Source organism: Dermacentor albipictus, chromosome 9, assembly GCF_038994185.2.
Source record: "Dermacentor albipictus isolate Rhodes 1998 colony chromosome 9, USDA_Dalb.pri_finalv2, whole genome shotgun sequence".
Lineage (NCBI taxonomy): Eukaryota > Metazoa > Arthropoda > Arachnida > Ixodida > Ixodidae > Dermacentor > Dermacentor albipictus.
Window position 1 is genome coordinate 99816466 of NC_091829.1, and position 19228 is coordinate 99835693.

General features: G+C 50.5%; 1 protein-coding gene across 2 annotated transcripts in view; it reads left to right on the forward strand.

Annotated features, from left to right (window-relative positions):
- Positions 1–596: 596 nt before the first annotated feature.
- Positions 597–19228, forward strand: part of LOC139049555 (uncharacterized) — a 19836-nt gene continuing 1204 nt past the window's right edge. The window contains exons 1-3 of one of the 2 annotated variants that reach the window (XM_070525100.1): positions 597–786; positions 14039–14342; positions 18876–18944. In XM_070525100.1, coding sequence (XP_070381201.1) covers positions 727–786; positions 14039–14342; positions 18876–18895 — 384 coding nt within the window. In that variant the 5' untranslated portion in view covers positions 597–726 and the 3' untranslated portion in view covers positions 18896–18944. Of the gene's footprint in view, positions 787–14038; positions 14343–18875; positions 18945–19228 lie in introns of those variants that run through there. The other variant, XM_070525099.1, reaches the window with a different exon arrangement.

The window sequence follows — 19228 nt, forward strand, 5'->3', positions numbered from 1 at the left end:
AAATGATCGTCGCAATTTCCGGCAAAGACAACGGCGGCATCCTAGTAGACGAGACAGGGCTGCAACTTCAGCTCTGTGAACACCGTGTCCATCATGCGCTGGAACATTGCAGGTGCCGAACACAGACCGAGTGGCATGACCTTGAACTGGTAGAAGCCGTCTGGCGTGATGACTGTTTTTTCTCGATCCCTCTCGCCGACTTTCATTTGCCAGCAGCCAGTCTTGAAATCCATCGACGAGAAGTATTTTGGGTTGCAGAGTCTATCCAATGCGTCGTCTATCCGTGGGAGGGAGTATACGTCCTTCTTCGTGATCTTGTTCAGTCGACGATAATCGACGCAGAAACGAAGGGTTCCGTCCTTTTTTTCTTCCCCAAGAGCACAGGAGAGGCCCACAGGCTTTTCGACGGCAAAGCCAAAACTGGGTATAAGCGCAAAATCTTATCCTTTCCTTTCGGTTTCAAAAATAGAGATGCACATCATTTAATGTTGAATTTATTACTGAATTTGTTCGAAAAGTACGGCCACAGACATGCAAAATAATTTTCTTCCTGTGCAGCAGTGCCTCTGCACGTTCAATCGGGCTTACAGCTTGAAGATGAAAAGAAAGGCCGCTCGTGGTGTTAAGCTGCTGGAGCCGTGAGGCCTCGCAGAAGAAGATCCATGCTCGCGTCCGGTCACGCATTTTCTGAGCTCCGCACTTCTAGCGTTCTTTTCACTGCCAGCCATGCACTACCTGCCACGTCTGCGCAAGCTCGCCACCAGAAAGAAGAAGCAAAAGCCCCAGGTGAGTGCTGTTCGTGTTATCCGTTAATTCGCACTTTAGAGCAACCACAAATGTGATGGCCGCCTTTGAAGCGCGGTATAGCTTAGCTGAAATTCCCTCGTCGCGAACGATCGAAAGGTTAAGGTCCGCCGTGCACGAATGGTTCCTCACGCAGCACGGCCGGGATGAGGACACCTAGTTTTCCTGCAGAACTCAACGGATCTGAACGGATCTGGTAACAAATTTGCTTTGGCCATTGGGTATGCGTAATACTTCGCGTTGTATTTCGGCCGCGCGCGGTAACACGGGCTTTAACTTGAAAGCGATCTGCTTTGGGGGCACAGCCTAGGTGGGCGCACGGCTCGTACCTTTGCGTGCTCTGTGTTCTTACCGCTCAGTTTTGCGTTGAAGCGATAGACATCACGAAGGTCACTTCGCTCGCTGCTACTGCCGCAATTCTTCATGCCAGCGTTTTGACCGCGAGTTTCCGCGGCCATCGAGTATGAATGTTAATGTTTGCAGGTGCTCGCTGACACCGCACTAGGTAACTTAGATAGTGTAGTGTTGGCCAGCAGAAGAACGAGACAGATGTCAACCCATATCACACCAGACGCAAGACCCTTTATTCATGCGAGCACCCATATATATACCCGGGCAACAGTGGTGCCATCTCTCTATGGATTTCATAGTTATGCAACTGAGGGCACCTAGTGTCGCCCTACGACACTACATCTACCCCTTCCTTAATACAGACATATTAACAAGCCAGTCAATGTTTATATCCAAGCACATAGTCCTGCAACCTTGCCGGTGGTCTTCGGTCTCTTGTGGACCGACGAAACGCTGGCGGCTCGCCAGCAGTTTCGATGACAACGGAAGCACTGTCACCATCTTCTGAAGCAAGGCTTGCATGTACTGGACCCTGTGGCTGTGATGGATCTGAAGATATCGACGGGGATAGCTCCAACTGCCCAGAGGTTCTGGCAGGTGTCCGTGGACTTGGCAGCGAAGAGGCTTGTGCTCCATGTAGCGGCGCAGTTTGGTAGTCGTCATCCCATCGTACCGCACATTGTGGCGATGCTCCCGTTGGGACTGCAGTCAGCTGTGAGGCATTCCAAGTTCGCCCGTCTTCCAGGCAGAAGGACCAACGCCCGATGCGCTTAAGGATCTTCATTGGAGGTCCAAAGCTGGGAGTACCTTTCGGACCAGGAGTTGGTTTCTTAATGCGCACATACTTCCCAACTTGGAACTGCGGTACTCGGGCTGCTCTTCGTCGGTCAGCGTACACTTTGTTTTTGCGCTGGTGCTCTTTCACCCTCTTCCGAAGTGAGGACATCTCCAGAGCGGGGTCCGTGAAGAAGCTAGCGGTGGGATGTCCGATGATGTCCAAGGATGTCCGGATGTGCCGGCCATGCAGAAGCACTGCAGGAGAAAGGCCAGTGGTACTGTGAGGAGTAACTCTGAAGATCCCCAAGTACTCTGTAACGGTGTTCTTCACTGGTCGCTGCTCTAGCAAGGCCAACTGAATATAAGATTTGAGCACACGGTTGAACCTTTCCACCTGTCCATTTGCCTGTGGGTGATACACAGCCGAGAAGCTGTGCTTGATGCCCCTGTCTTGAAGAAAGGACTCGAATTCTCGGGATGTAAATTGTGGTCCATGATCCGAGACCAGTTCGTCGGGGTAGCCTTCCCGTGCAAATATTGACAGGAGGAAGTCCATCACTTTAGTGGAAGACACATCCCTGCAGAAAGCAACTTCTGGCCATTTGGAAAAATAATCAACAACCGATATAACGAAACGGCAGTCGGCTGGTGCACGCTCAAATGGGCCCACAATATCAATAGCTACCTTGCTCCAAGGTTTATCTGGAAGGGCCACTGGCTGTAGTGGAGTGGAATAGCTCTTAGCACTTTTGTCTGCCGACTGACAGACCGCGCAGTTTCGAATGGCAGTCTCGACTTGTTTGTCCAGACCTGGCCACCAGTACTTTTCACGAAGACGTTGCTTGGTCTTCACAATTCCCGGGTGCGATTCATGGGCAAGCTGAATAAACGTAGCAGTGAGCTTCGCTGGAACCACAATACGCTCCGAGCGCATAAGCAGACCATCTGCTATTGACAATTCCTCCCGGACCTCATAGTAAGGAGTCAGTTCAGCAGTCAAATATTTCTTCGCTGGCCATGATGTCTGAACAAAATGAACAACCTCCTGGAGTTTGCAATCCTCGGCTGTAGCAAGTCGAAGGCCATTGACATGAACTGAAGATGTGACCAGAGACACAACCTCCTCTTCAATCTGAAGGCCATCTTCTGTGTCTGGAACAGGCAGCCTGGACAAAGCGTCTGCTACCTTGTTGTATTCTCCACGTCTGTACTGAACTGTGAAATTGTAACGAAGCAAACGAGCGGTCCACCTTGTGATGCGAAGTGGTCGCTGTCCTGTGCTTTGTGTCGAAAGTAGAGATACTAGGGCTTGATGGTCCGTTACCAACGTGAATGGTCGTCCCCAGAGATAAGTGTGCCATTTTTCGCATGCCCACAGACACGCCAGGGCCTCCCGCTCTCCCGCTGAGTACTTCCGCTCCGTTTCTGTCAGAGTTCGGGATGCGAATGCAACAGTCCGAGTGTGTGGGCCATGAGCCTGTTGTAGTACTGCTCCCAGGCCATAAGCAGACGCATCTGTGGCCACAATAACAGGGAGCGTCGGATCGAACATTTGCAGTATCTTGTGCGATGATAGCAGCTTCTTTACCCTGGCAAAGCTCTTTTCGGCAGCGTCATCCCATTCAAAATGTACATCCTTACGAAGCAACCTACGCATAGGTTCTACTTCTTCAGCCGGGTGGGGAATAAACTTAGCATAGTACTCAACCAAGCCCAAAAATGAACGCAGCATGCTTGTGTCTGTGGGGGTGGCAGCGTGAACAATGGCATCAACCTTGGCTTGAAGGGGAGCTATTCCTTCCGAGCTGACGCGATGCCCAAGAAATGGTAACTCCGATGCATTAAACACGCATTTATCATTGAGCTTAAGTCCAGCTTCAGCGATTCGTTGAAGAACTTGCTCCAGATTTCTCAAATGCTCTTTTTCAGTCCTGCCAAAGATAATGATGTCGTCTAGGTAGCACAGTACCCCTTTGCAGCCTCGCAGGACCGTTGTCATGAGTTGTTGAAACGCAGCTGGGGCTGATGCCAGTCCGAAACACACCCTTTTGAAACGAAAAAGGCCTTCGTGCGTAATGAAAGCAGTGAGGTCTCTGCTATCTGGGTGAAGCAGCACCTGGTAATAGGCAGAAGCTAAATCGAGCTTTGAAAAGTGGCGTGCTCCATTCAGAGAGTGTAGAAGCTCTTCCGTATGGGGCAAGGGAAAGCTGTCGATGACAATCGCTTTGTTAGGCTCTCTTAAGTCAACGCAGAGGCAGATACTGTCGTCCTTCTTGCGGACTACAACGATAGGAGAAACCCACTCGGAAGCGTTAACCCTTTCAATGACATCATCAGAAAGAAGACGCTCAAGCTGGTCGCTAACCGGCTTGCGCAGAGAAAGTGGCAAACGTCTGAGCTTTTGCACGACTGGAGAGGCTGACGACTTTGTCTTGACCGTGTGCTGAATGCCCTTGGCAAGTCCAAGGCCTGGTGAGAACAAATGGCAAAATTTTGCCCATAGCAAAGCTGGCATACCGAACTTTGGTGGACTTAGCGGGCTGTGTTGTTCCTGTGCCGTTTTGGCTGTTCCGTCCAGCATGGCTCCTGAACCTTCTTCGGCAGCCGTGTGCAGGCAACGTAGCTGTGCACCCACAATATGTAGCTCTAGAACTTGCACAGCGTCCAGACCAAGAAGAGAAGTCCCTCCGGGTGCGACATGAATTGCTATAACGGCCGTTTTTTCCTTGTACGAGATTCCAGCTTTAAATTGTCCCAGCACAGGAATCTTGCTGCGTTGGAAGTCCAACAAAGTAAGCTTAGAGCTGGTCAATTGTATGCTGTCTTCGAACACGCTTCGGAATTCTTGTTCCCGTATAATTGACACAGCGGATCCAGTGTCGACCAAGAACTTCACAACGCGCGGTTGCGATTTGGAGTTGATTGGCGTGAGTGCCACTTCAATGTAGACACCCGTGGGCTTATCTTCGTAAACAGTGAGAATGCTGATGGCGTCTGACGTGTCCTGTTCAGAAACTACTTCGCGGACGCGAGCCGGGCGTCGTCCTCGTGTGCTGCGGCTGCTACGGCAGACTCGCATGAAGTGGCCACAGCGGCCGCATGCGAAGCAGGTCTTACCGCGAGCGGGGCACACAGACGGCTCGCAACCTGCTGTGCCGCAATTACCGCAGACACCTGAATTTCCGCTGTACGGAACAAAGGCGGTGGCCGCGTCTGAAGTTGGCGGGAGAGCATGACGAACGCGGGCTTGACTTGGGATGCGCGTGCCATTGTCGCTGAAACGCCGGTTATCTTGTCTGGCCATTCCAAAAGCGTCACGTTGGCGTGGCTGTTGTATGATGCGCTGAATGGGGTTTGCAAAGGCTTCAGACTCGAGCTGAGCTCGCTCACGAAGTAGCGCAATTTCGACGGCACGATCGAAAGTCAGTGCGTCTCCTTCCAATAACAATCGTGAACGTAACTGCGGAGATGCAACGCCAGTGATGAACTGATCGCACATGTTTTCGTTTGCTTGCTCGCCGAAATTGCAAGAGGCAGCCAGTTCTCGAAGCGCGAGGGCGAAGTCAGAGATGGACTCACCGTGTAGCTGACGGCGTTCGCGGAAGTGGTTGCGTTCCAGCCGAACGTTGCGCGTGTCGGCGAAATGTCGAGCCAGCGTCTCGCGGGCCACGTCGTATGTGCCTGGGGAACTAGTCGCTGTGGCGTCTTGCTCGGAGAGCGCGGCTGAAGCAGCTTCGTTCGGCGCAGTTGGCGATGGGAGTGCATCGAAGATGCGTTGTCCTTCCGGCCCCAAGCAGTGTAGCAAAAGAGCTCGGTGGCGGGACGCAGGCAGGTCGGCAGCTCCAGACGCGAGAAGGAAGTTCTCGAAGAGGCGTATCCAGCGGGGCCATGGAATGGCTGGAGTGCCCGGGGTAGCGAGGAATAGCGGCGGCGGCGAAAGTGCAGCGGATCCCATCCTCGTCGCCAAATTGTAGTGATGGCCAGCAGAAGAACGAGACAGATGTCAACCCATATCACACCAGACGCAAGACCCTTTATTCATGCGAGCACCCATATATATACCCGGGCAACAGTGGTGCCATCTCTCTATGGATTTCATAGTTATGCAACTGAGGGCACCTAGTGTCGCCCTACGACACTACAGATAGCAAGGGAATGTTTACAACGGGGAGTTCTACTCCTGCACGGCTGCGTATGGCTCGGTCGCGCGAGCCCTGTCTCGAATAGGATCTACGATTCGGGCACTGCTGGCGCCAAGGCGACCGAGGGCCGATAGCGTCGTGTGCCATATAACTACCGTGTGCGCTATGGTACTAAAGCTTCCTCTTAAGAGGAAGCTCTTGCGCGGCCCCAACTCGGACACCGCCTATTCGAATACATGTAAAACGCAGAAATGCTTTTCTGAAATAACCCCCGTTCCAATATTATTGAAATTTGCGGCATTCGACAAAAAAAAAAAATCTGTAGTGTCGGTCGGAAGCGGAATTTCGATTTATGGCCTCAACTTCTCACAAATATTTTTATATATTTGTGTGTTTAAAAAAACGGATGCCCGAAGTTTAAAAATTCGTCCTTCTTGATCGAAAACATATATCGCTGTTCTGTAAATAGCATCCATCATAACATTGAAAGCGGGGAAATTTTATATATTAATTTGTTTGTCGCGTACGGTCCTGTAGAGCGGTGATGCGAGCGAAAGATTGACGCCACTCCGATGTATCGACACAACCAGAATTTGGTGCGCGAGCTTAACCGTTGAATTGCGTCCTTTAGTGGCACTCGCAGCTCGACGTTGGTGTTTTTAGGTCAACTGTAGGCGAATGCAATGCTCGAACCGAGCTCAGAGGCAACTGTTTTTCAATTATTAGCTGGTTAACTGTCATGCGCCTTCTTGTGTGTGAGGTCATTAGTGACGTTATTACTTCCGCGTTCTACTTCCGTGTTTCCAGGAATTTTGCCAAAGTCATGCTCACGTGGCGGTTCTCTAAAATCTATGAATCTATGTTTTCGTGCGTGGTAATCAGTGGTTTCTGATTAACTATACTTGTTCCAGGCACTTCAGTACCTCAACTTGTAACAAAAAGTATGCTCTGATATCACATATATATACATATATTGTTACACACGAGGTGTTTTAATGCAGAACCAGATGAATCTGGTTGATAGGCGCGGTTGTTGAAGAGCGGTCTCGCGGCAGCTTGGCTCACGTCGTTCTCTTCTTTCTTTCATCTGGTTGTTTGCGCGGCAGGCGTGGTTCATGACAGCTTGTGACATTTCCCCGCTGGCAGACGAAGCCCGCCGGGCGAGTCAGTCATCTCGCGGATTGTAACGCCTCAGACGCGCGACGTGTGTCACTTCAGCCTTGGCCGAGCGTCGTCCACTGCTCGTGAGACGCGCAATGCGGTAGTTTACATCGCCGAGGCGCTCCAGAATAACGTAAGGGCCGACGTAGTGGGCGAGAAACTTCTGGCACAAGCCACGCTTCCGCAACGGCGTCCAGAGCCACACAAGGTCACCAGGATCGAAGTAAACGTGGCGGTGACGCCCGTCATAGCGTATCTTGGACCGGTCCTGCGATGCTATGGTGCGTAGCCTAGCGAGGCGTCGCGCTTCTTCTGCTCGACATAGGAGCTCATCAATTGATTCGTTGTCATGAGCGAAGTAGGGAAATATTGTGTCGAGGGTGTAGCGCGGCGGACGAGCATACAGAAGGAAAAATGGTGAGTAACCAGTGGTCTCGTGTCTCGCGGTATTGAAGGCATAGGTAATGAAAGGCAAGATACTGTCCCAATTCTTGTGTGCTGAATCGACGTACATGGACAGCATGTTGGCAAGCGTTCTGTTTGTGCGCTCGACCAGACCATTAGTTTGTGGATGGTAGGGCGTAGAATGGCGGAAGCTACATGAACACAGACGAAGGGTTTCTTCAACCACGTCCGCGGTAAACTGTCGCCCACGATCGCTGATTACTATGCGAGGAGGTCCATGTCGGAGTATAATGTTAGCCAGCAAGAAGATAGAAACTTCTGTAGCTGTGGCCGATGGCAATGCGGCGGTCTCACAATAGCGGGTAAGGTGATCTACGCAAACGATAACCCAACGATTACCCTTGGAGGATCGTGGGAAAGGGCCTAGAAGATCTATACCAACTTGCTCAAAGGGGACGCTAGAAGGGGGAACTGGTTGAAGCAGGCCATGTGGCGCTTGTGGCGGACGCTTGTAGCGCTGGCATTTAGAGCAGCTGGCGACGTACCGTTCGATATCTTTCCGCATCTTAGGCCAGTAAAAACGTTCTTGAGCCCGGTAGAGTGTCCGCGTGGAACCAAGATGACCGGAAGTTGGGTCATCGTGCATGGCGTGTAATACTTGGTGGCGAAGGTTCGTGGGGACAACTAAAAGGTAGCGTGCACCGGTGGTCGAGTAGCTCTTCTTATACAGCGCGCCACCATCCCGTAGGCGAAAGCGACTGCCCGCAGGTGACTCCTGTGCTGCCGCGAAGAGCGGTTGTAAGCTCTCGTCCTTGTGCTGCTCGGATATGACGGTACCCATATCCGGAAATTCCGGGGACACAAAAGCGATGTACTCATCAAAATTGTCCGCATCACATTCAGTTGTTTCAAGTGGCATCCGAGAGAGACAATCAGCGTCAGCATGCCGCCGACCACTTTTGTAGCAAATAACGAAATCGTATTCCTGTAGACGGAGGGCCCAGCGCGCTAGTCGTCCTGAGGGATCCCGCAGATTCACAAGCCAGCATAGCGAATGATGATCTGTTACGACAGTGAAGGGGTGCCCATAGAGATACGAACGAAACCGTTGCACGGCGAAGATGACCGCCAGACACTCTTGTTCGGTGACTGTGTAGTTGCGCTCGGAGCGGCTCAAGGACCGGCTAGCGTAAGAGATCACGTGCTCTCGGTCGCCAACACGCTGAACTAGCACAGCACCGATGCCTACGCCACTGGCATCGGTGTGAATCTCAGTTGGTGATGAAGGATCAAAGTGGCGAAGAATTGGTTGGGATGTCAACAGGAACTTGAGCTGGCGAAATGATGAGTCGCAATCTGCAGTCCATTCAAAGGGAACGCCTTTTTGGAGAAGGCGTGTAAGGGGATGAGCTATGTCAGCAAACCGGGGAATGAAGCGGCGAAAATAGGAGCACAAGCCCAAGAAACTTCTTAACTGCTTGACAGAGTTGGGTACTCTAAATGCTTCTACGGCCGCAGTCTTTTGCGGATCTGGTCGGATGCCTTCTTTAGCGACCAGATGGCCTAGCACAAGAGTTTGCCGTTCCCCAAAACGGCATTTTTTTTAATTGAGCACAAGACCCGCTTTCTCCAAGCAGTTCAAGACCAAATCCAAACGTTTGTTGTGCTCACTAAACGTTCGCCCGAAGATCACAACATCGTCTAAGTAGCACATGCAAACTTCCCATTTTAAGCCGCGTAATATCGTGTCCATGAACCTTTCGAACGTTGCGGGCGCGTTACACAACCCGAAAGGCATCACGTTAAACTCGAATAGTCCGTCGGGTGTTACAAATGCTGTCTTTTCTCTGTCGTCCTTGTGTATAGGAATTTGCCAGTAACCGGACCGTAAATCGATTGAGGAGAAGTAAGATGCCGCAAAGAGACAGTCGATGGCGTCGTCAATTCGGGGGAGCGGATATACATCTTTCTTAGTAACGGCGTTTAGGCGACGGTAATCAACACAGAACCGCCACGTACCGTCTTTCTTCTTCACCAATATTACGGGGGCTGCCCAAGGACTAGATGATTCTCGAATGACGCCTTTGCATAGCATTTCTTGGACCTGATCACTGATTATCTTCCGTTCTGATGGGGATACACGATAGGGTTTTTGTCGGATTGGCTGGCCGGCTCCTGTGTTGATGCGGTGACGAGTTCTGGACGCAGGAATTGATGGCGGTCCATTGTGCTGCGCAAAGTCGAATACCGAGGTATGTTTCGTAAGCAGGGCCATCAAAACTTGACGCTCATTATCGCTGAGTGACTTATCAATCATGGAAAGTATCTTCGAGCTCCCGGAGCTCGAGACACTGGTTGCTCCTTCATCGGGGAGTTCCGCAAGTACTGCCACCGATACGGGAGAGTCTGTCGGAAACGTGGCAATCTTTAGGCCTTGAGGTAGCACTGCCGCTTCAGTGGAACAGTTTAGCGCCCACAGCCCCGCGCATCCATTGGTCACTGAGACCACGCAGTGCGGAACTAATACGTTTTTCTTGAGGCAGTTCCGATGTACAGGTTCCACTGCAGCATCGAACGAGATAGGAGTCGGAGATGAACAGGCGACGGCAACACGCATCGCGGATAAGGCGGGCACAACTGTATCTTCAGACACGCACAGCACACTCTCCGGGCAAGCTTCACCTTCAAAGAGCACAGGTGAAACACTGGTGTCGGCACTGAGTTCTCCCGTCCGGCAATCAACATTCGCACCACACAACTGCAAAAAGTCAATCCCCAGAATCACGTCATGCGAGGAGCGAGGAAGAACAGTAAACTCTGCATTAAAAACTTTCCCACCCAAAGACACATCCACGTTACACACACCAACCGGGTATAATGCTTCACCACTGACTCCACGGAAACTTGTGCACTGGTCCCAACGAAACATAACCTTGCGTCCCAGAAGGCCTTTAAACCCCACACTCATGACCGAGACAGTTGCTCCCGTGTCGACTAAAGCCATTGTGGAGACCCCATTAATCAGTACATGAACCTTATTCTTTAGCATGAAAATAGTTGGAGGCAGTTGAGTCGGCAGCACACATTTTCCAGCGACCTCACCTCCATCGGCCGCGCTGGCTAGTTTCCCGGCGGGGGCGACACGAAACGGCGCCGAGGCGATGGTGACGTGAATCGCGGCCGAGGGGATGGTGATCGGGAGGCTCGGAAGGCTGGTGGTGGCGTCAGAGTACGGTCGGAGGCAGGGGAGCGGTAGCGGTTCCGGGTTCTTTCTGCTCCAAAGTAGGTCTCCTGGGCGGTGCATCGGTCCTCTCGAAAGTGGTTTCCTGAAGAGGAGTCTCCTGGCCACTGAGTGCGCAGTGTACGACCGCTAGACCGCGTAGTCGGCGCTGACGATCCGTAGTTTGATGCTCGGCGTCGGCTACAGTACCTAGCTATATGGCCAGGCATGCCGCGGCAGTAACACACTGGCGAAGGGCGAACTTCAGAATGCGGATTGAAGTAATCTGCCGAAGACATCGGTTGAGGGTAACGAGGCTCTTCCCCTTGAAAGTCGTAGGTAGCGGCGAGTCTTCGTGGACGAAAGTTGCGTGGGCGTGGATCAAAACGTTGAGGGGGCGAATCATTGCGTGGTGGTTCGGTCGTAATGTAATGCGGTTCGTCTCTGGAGCCGATAAGATCCGCGACGTTCACCGAGTGGTTCCAAGTAGCCGAAGGGGGTTCCCGAAAAGTGTCTCGGAAAACGGAGGAGCTGCAACGAGGCGCCGCATAACGTGCCTGTTCGTCATGTCGCTGGAGCTCCTCGCGGACTATCTGGCGGATGGCGGACGAAAGGTCTGGGTGCAGAGGACTCGTGTCAACACTTGCTACAGTCGTTACATTGTCCAGCCGTCCAAACTTTGGTGTAATTCGGCGAGTCTTCAGCGCCTCGAACGTACGGCAGTGCCGTATCAGTTCTGATACAGTGTGCAAGTTCTCTTTACCAATGAGGAAGTTGTACACGTCTTCCGCTATTCCTTTTACCACGTGCCCCACTTTATCTTCCTCTGTCATTTGAGGGTTGAAGGTGCGGCACAGCTTCAAAATTTCTTCGATGTAGGTAGTGCAAGTCTCGCCGGGTACCTGAGCTCTCTGGGCTAATGTGAGTTCCGCACGTTTCCTCTTTGCGTCCGAGTCACCGAAACACTTTTTGATTTCCTCAACGAAGCGTGTCCAAGTAGTTAGCATGTCCGCGTGGTTGTCGTACCATACCAACGCCGTGCCGGCCAAGAAGAAAACAACGTTCCTAAGCTGACTGGCAGCGTTCCAGTTATTGTATTGGCTTACCCTTTCGTAATGGGTTAGCCACTCATCCACATCTTCCTCTGCCTTCGCCGAGAACGTGCGTGGCTCTCGGTAGTGCTGGATAGGGACTGGGCTCGCCGAGGCACTGCTCGTGAGGGTATTTTGCTCTGTGGCCATGACTGAGCGCGACGGCGAAAGTCCGGCGAGGCGACGGCTTCGGCGTAGCTCTTGTGCTGGTGGCTCCGTTGTAGGTCGTGGGAGTTACCCCGCACAGCTCCACCAAATGTTACACACGAGGTGTTTTAATGCAGAACCAGATGAATCTGATGATGATGATGATGTCCTGGATGAGTTTGGCGCTTACCCACTCGCGGGGATTGGCCAAGAATCTGGTTGATAGGCGCGGTTGTTGAAGAGCGGTCTCGCGGCAGCTTGGCTCACGTCGTTCTCTTCTTTCTTTCATCTGGTTGTTTGCGCGGCAGGCGTGGTTCATGACAGCTTGTGACAATATATATGTATACAATGAAATCCATGAATTTTGTGCTGTACCATTTTCACAATTTTTTTTCTAATTTATGCTGAATTTCGTCCTCGGCCGTTTGAGTGATTTCTATTTATTTTCGATTATTCCAGACGCTTCAGTAACTCAACTTGTATTCTGATATCATATCTATAATGAAACCCATGAATATTGTACTGTGGTATTTTTTATCTATTCTTTTCTGATTTATTTTGAATTTTCTTCTCGGTCGTCTCGGGAGGTGAACCAGAAGTGCTGCGCAAGAAACATGAATGTCACTCGATGCTCGTGCCACTAAAAAGCTCCGTGTTTATTAGATAGCCACGTTTTACTCCTGTTTCTTAGTGATGTCACAGGGCCGTCCACACCACTGCTTGGCCAGAACAGAGATAACCGAAAACACTACAATGACGCGAATGTCTTAAACGTCTACGGAGGTTTTACAACATTGTTGCTCACACATTAGTGGTGCATTTGAGAACCATTTGTAATGCACGAAATTTGTAGGTTTTAGAGTTGCTATTAGATGTGATTTACAGAATTGCTATATTGTTTTTCATTGATTTACAGAGCTGTGAACTTGATAGATTCGTTATCGGAAAGTTTGCAATTGTTGACAATTATTATAAATTCAGCGGTATAAATAAAAAGTCTTCTTCTAGCAGTCCCTAGATATAAATCTTTTTCCTCTAAATGCGACAAACCTAATCAAATATGGTGCAGTGGTTGCAGAGAAAAACGATTTCTCCTATCCCGTATATTTAGATAAAGCCTCCAATCTAAAGTTTACCCTTAAGCTGTAACACAATTTTAAGGATAAAGTAAAATCCTGCAATCGGAATGAAAGGATGGATTTTGTCAGGTCGTTGAAGGACGTGTAACACTTGGCTAAGCATTGATGATAATAAAAAATCGAACGTCTATGTTGGAAAGCGAGTCTTTCGCGAAAGGGCTGCGATGTGAGTTGCCTTCGTTCTCATACCATCCAATGTGTAATCTCAATGCTTATGTTTATGCATAGCCAATTTCGAAACCTTTATTAACGTCATGCCATGATAATGCTTATGCAATACACCGTTCATAAGCTATGCCGAAATGGAAACACCAGTTCAATCAAATGCGCATTGAGACATCAACGCAGTGGGGTTACAAAGCGAAGGCGATGTTTGATGTATGTCGAGGATAAAAGTGTGAAAAGAGGGATTTGTCCACAGATGTACGCCGCGAAATACAGTGGTATGGTGGAGAATTATTTGATAGTTTCATTACTGCAGCTGTGGCCTTATGGACACTGGCGCCCATACTTTCCCGCGCACGAGCTCTCGCGCACACGTTCATTCGCGCACACGTGTTCTCGGTCACGTGAAACGTGACGTAACACACACCCCAAAAGTCCTAAAGAGTCACTTGGCTTTGGCCCCAAAAAGTCTGCTCCCGAATGTGACCCAGGTATTACTGCGATGGCCTTAAGAGGCCCGTGTAGCATAAAATCCGGCGCCGGCGTCCAGCGTCTGCCGTCTTGTTAGCGATAGATCATTCCGAACCATGCATGACTATGCGTGGTCCTTGTCTCGGGTTCTTTCCGACGACGCAGCTGGCCAGGTGGTCCCAGACGTTGGACTTCCACACGGAGAGGACCAGATCCTCGACCGCATCGTGTGCGGCGCCTTCGCGACCGATCGACCACGGACTCGGGCCCCCGCCGATACGCGAGCGTGTGGCCGCCGCGGTTCACGTGCCCGAGGGAGTGCGCCACTGGGCCGAGAACTTCCCGTGGCGCCGTGCGTTGCACGCGGCCATCGCCTCAGCGGTCATCGTGGGCGTGTGCGCGGCGGCGCTGATCGTGGCATGGAAGGTGGTGGTCCATCTGCGACGAGGACTGCATGTTATACACCAAGGTTCGTGCGCAATATAGGCGCCTTCGCGGCAAGACGCGCGACTTAGGGTTTTAGGCTGTAGCTGGTTCCACATTTCAGAGAACCGCCAAGTGCACGGGAGACTCTGGAGGTGGCAAGCGCTTGTGTAGCCGTCAGACTCGTGCGTGTCTCGCGAGCTGTTTTCACCGTAGTACGGGTCACTACGTTGCAATAACTCGGTGGCAGTGGCACGAACTGAGGATGAGGACGAGGTCACCCGGTCGCGGCAGTATATTTCTATAAGAGCTGGAGTGTAACGAGGTTGACGTAGGCCGATCCTTGGTGCGCGCGTTATAGAATCTTTCTAGTGGTCACAGTTTATCCGAAACTAGTCAGGTATATATATGGTGTAAGGCATTGCCACTGCGTTGCACTGAGAGGTCACGAGCCACATGAGAAATATTTGTTAGATGCTGACAGCGGCGAGGCACCCTCAAGGAAGTGTTCTACTTCCTTGGCTGCGCCAGTTTCTTAAAGTGTGTAGTAATAGCGGAAATAAAGCAAAAGGAAGTGTTCTGAGATGGTTTTCTGGAGAGGCGAGCTAGCAGCAGAGGCAATTTCCCATTGCCTCGACCGGCGGCCGTAACCGACGCTTCTTGCGACAGATTACGTGATCTTCACGTTAGTGTTCTTGCCTAACTTTTTCTCCTCTGTGTCCTACGCTCTTAGTTAAGGTCTTTGTAGTTAATACATAGTTGTCACAGCATTCACTACCTTGGTAGTGTAATTGGTAAGGGTAGAAGCAGTAGCGTCACAGACTAAAGAAAGTAGTCACTGTTGATAATGAAGCTCAGCTACCAATTCTAAATGCAGTTAGCCCCGGAGGATATAAAGTTTATACCCATTACTGATATATCGAATCCACTCACGACTTTAGCAACGGAACCTCAGCGTTAGGGTGATGTCACTGATTTCAAATAGATTTTCTCAAGTTGGGCCACTTTGATGCAGCAAATGTCCTCGAAACGTGCTTAGTTCGCTCCATAGCTCTTTTACAATAAAAATGCAGTTAATCTTCACTGATAGCGAATAATTATGCACGAGGAGACGCTGTATAAATGCATGACGTCACAGCTAGCTGTTGCGGAACTTGGTTGATCGAGCTTCCTCTCTCGGTGTGAGGTGATGTTTCGGAAATCTGCGAAGGTGATTTATTATTACAGCTACCGTGACACTTCCCTTTAGTGTCCCTCCTTTTTCGTTAGTTTGAAACTAACAAAACAAACAAAAGTAAATAAATGAACAAAACCAAACCCACCATCAGTGTACTACAAACAATGTAGTTTCTCTACAGTTCCTTAAAAATTAGCGTGATCCCCACATCCTTCGCGGTGGCGGGGTCTTCATGGAGCTCAGTAAAGTATTGTTGCTGCCGCATGACAGAGCCATTAACACTGTTTGGCAACGACGTCGTCTTCGCATAGGCAGTGTCTAAAGCTAGTGTACGCTTCTTCAGAATGGTTAGTGATATACGTAAGTAATTATTGTTGTACCGGGAAATAGCCACTTTAATCATCGTAGTGAAGTAGTTGGTGCCCACGTGTATTACCTACGGCCAACTACGTTTCCAATTAGTATTCCAGTGCAGCCAGTCTTCTGATGCGATGCCTTGGCACTGAACGCAGAGTATCAAAGCGATTGATTGCGACAGCGAATATGCAAATGCTTCAGGCGCAATCACGCCTTAGACACTGCCGCCGCCATGGCCACGCAGCCCCACTGACGGTGCTTGCGCGGCTCGCTCGCGGAGGTTTAGAGTCTACAAACAGGCGGCATGCGTTTGGCTGCAAAAACGAAGAAGCAAGCGAAGTGGGCGCTCTGTCACCGCTACGCTCAGCCGTCTCGGTGGCGAATTAAGGGCAGGGGTCTGCCTTACGCTCCAGGCAACTGTCAACTGGCAACGCACAGTCGATAGGCAAACTAGCGTTTGTGCTCAGCTGCTGGGAGTATCAGCACTAAGCTAACAATGTACCCCAGTGAGACGGGCAAATTAGTGTCACTTCGACTGAGTGCACTTCGCCGTTACTCTCCTTCGCACGCTGTCAGACGGAAAGGTTTAGTGACAATTGCTGTGGAGTGGTCTTGCCATGGAGTGTGCTCGAGGAGCTAGCTTCCTTCGCTGCATTGAAGTGTGTAGCCTGTATAGCAATGCGTGAAGGATAAGGCCCAAACAATGAAACGTTCCTTTCTTTCGAGCGCTTCCTAACCTTGCGTGAGGCCTCCTTACAGCGAAGGACCGGTGGAAGAAGCAAGCATACTCTGAAAGCTCCCTTCACCCGTCCTCACGTAAGGAGCGGTTGCCGCCATGCCTGGGTTCGAGATTATCTCTTAAAAGCTTTAGGCGAACACCAGAACACCACTATTCAATAAAAAAGGTTGTATCGTCGCACAATCTTTAAGTTGATGAGCTAATATAGAGAAGTGTGGACGCTTTTTTCTAGTTTTGTTTACTAAACCTAAAGAAGTAGCGCATTACAGTGCAAAACTTGATGTGCTCCAGCAACGCCAGCACGCCGGCGTCGTGCAACGCCTAGCAACGCCTAGCAATGCTTTCATGCCGCACGCATGACTGAAACGAACGTGCCTGGCAAGACGTACCGTGCTCGCGCTTCTCCGCAGGTGGGCGACAGTGCGCATGCGCAAGCGAATGCCACGTGGTTAAGCAGTGAGGTGAAGCGCTCGTTCAGGGCCAGGAGCGGCGTAAGGACGCATGAAGGTAGCTTTGGAGCTACCTTATGCTGAGGAAGCACCAAGGAAGCCTTCACCGAGGGCCCCTCAGTAAGGAAGCTTTCAGAGTGACATAAGGTGGCCTCACCGCAATGAAGGCTTCCTTACTGAGGAAAGGAGGGTTTCATTGTTTGGCCCTAATAAATCAATGCTCACAGCAGAGTCACTGCAAATTCTAGGACCACTTTTATCACGCGAAGGTGTATATTATCACGCCTTCACCCCTCCCCCCCCCCCCCCCACCTAAAGCATTTGTCGTGTCCGTGGGCATAAATAAGCCCTTTCTTGGCTCGATCCCTGAGGTAGGGGCATCGTAGGCTAAAATTGAAGTGAAAAGTGTGAAAACTCATTCCGATAACACCTACAGTGCATGCCACATGTTTCGACAAAGACGAGCATTACACGCATCTTGTGTCAACGTGACGGATCATAAGCCAGTCGCTAACAATGGGAGGCACAGAATGATTGATAAGCACATCCGCTTGTAACGGATGACGTGACGTCAATACCCATATCAAATATAAACTAAAGTGCAGGTTTGTTACAGCGCAGTGTGTAACGGAGGACGTGACGTCACTACATTACATGTATGTAAACAGAGCCCGGCTAGTAAGGAATTGCATTTGTGTTCTGAACGTGCTGTGGGAAAGCCCCGTATAGTGAGGACTCCTGAAGAGCAGTGCGCATGCGATGAGCGGCGAAGAAAACTGAGCGAAATTGTGAACAGCGGCGTTGTGGCTGTGCCAAGTATGGACATCGTGTCCAAGATGCTTAGTGCAAGCTCCAAACCCGGCAGGATAATGGCAAATGTAATGAAGTCGAAAACGTGGCCAAGCGATGAAGCTGCGACGCAATCAATCGATTCAAGGGTGCAAATCCTAAATAAATATAAAAAAATTTCTCCACGCCCGATTGTTCATTTAGTTTCTCTACGTGTGTTCGACTGTGGTTCGAGGTTAAGTGCATTTCGCTATTCTCGACTCCACTCTTTGTAGGGACTCGAAGTAGCGGCCGGCGCAAGAGTTTGAAACGTCTTTGGCTAATAATTAGGTAAAGTGCGTGTGATGTGGTTTTGTGAATAATTTCAAGCTACGTCGCAATGGGCAATCATTGTAGGTATCATTTACAACTTTGCTGTTCAACCACCTGTACAGCGTGGCTTGGAGGAAGTTTTTTTTTCTTATGAGTTGAAATGTTATGCGAGTATTTTGGTAACTTCGGAGAGGCACCTGTTCACGTTCACGCTCTGGCCAGCCGTTTGTGTTTCACGTTCCGCTACGCGAGATGAATGCAGGAATCACCAAACGCGAGTTTGCGACTGTAGCGCCCTCTGCGAAAGACTTGCCGAATTCGAAGTTCAGCAGATCACAGCTTAAGAAGAGATTAGTTTTCACTGGCACTCACCGGGATTCGCACCAACGCAAACAAGGTCAAGCTTTTCATTGATGACAAATGTTCGGAATGCGAACTGATAAGTGATTCTCGGGGTACTGGAATAGGAGGCTGCGAACTGCTCTGGCAGTATTTTGCATGTACGCCACCTTAGCCTGAAGTGTCTTGGGAACCGAAAGGAAACGACGGAAATACGAAAGTTGCAGTATCCAACGCAGAAGTTCATGATGCACGTTCATACGTCCTGAACATCATGGTATGCCCCAACATCGATGACCTTTGACGTCTGCTCTCGTTGGTGGACCTATATAGCGGTGGTAAACAATTGAGTCGTCTTCGTTGACCGATAAGCTGCAGGATTCCGGCAGCAAACGCACTTTTGTGCTTGACATGCAGATACACGGTTTGTATCGTAACTGCCTGCCCCAAAGTGGAGCCCGAACTGAACGGTCAGCTCTTAGTCGCGTGCTGCGCGACGGGACCACACCGCGCTCCACCGTCGATCGCTGCGGTGGCCTGGTGGCGTGCACACGTGACGTCGTCGTCCAAGCCGAGTGTGCTGAACCGCAAGCACGGCGCCCAGACAAATGGACGGTACCGCACGATTGCACTGAAAACACCTCAAGAGTAGTTAGCCTAATACACCATTTGTGACATTGGTGAAGCAAAAGGAAAAAAAAAACTTGCAACAGTAATTTACGATGAATTCCGCCATTTCGACCCTCCTCATTTTGGGTACATTCCTTGCT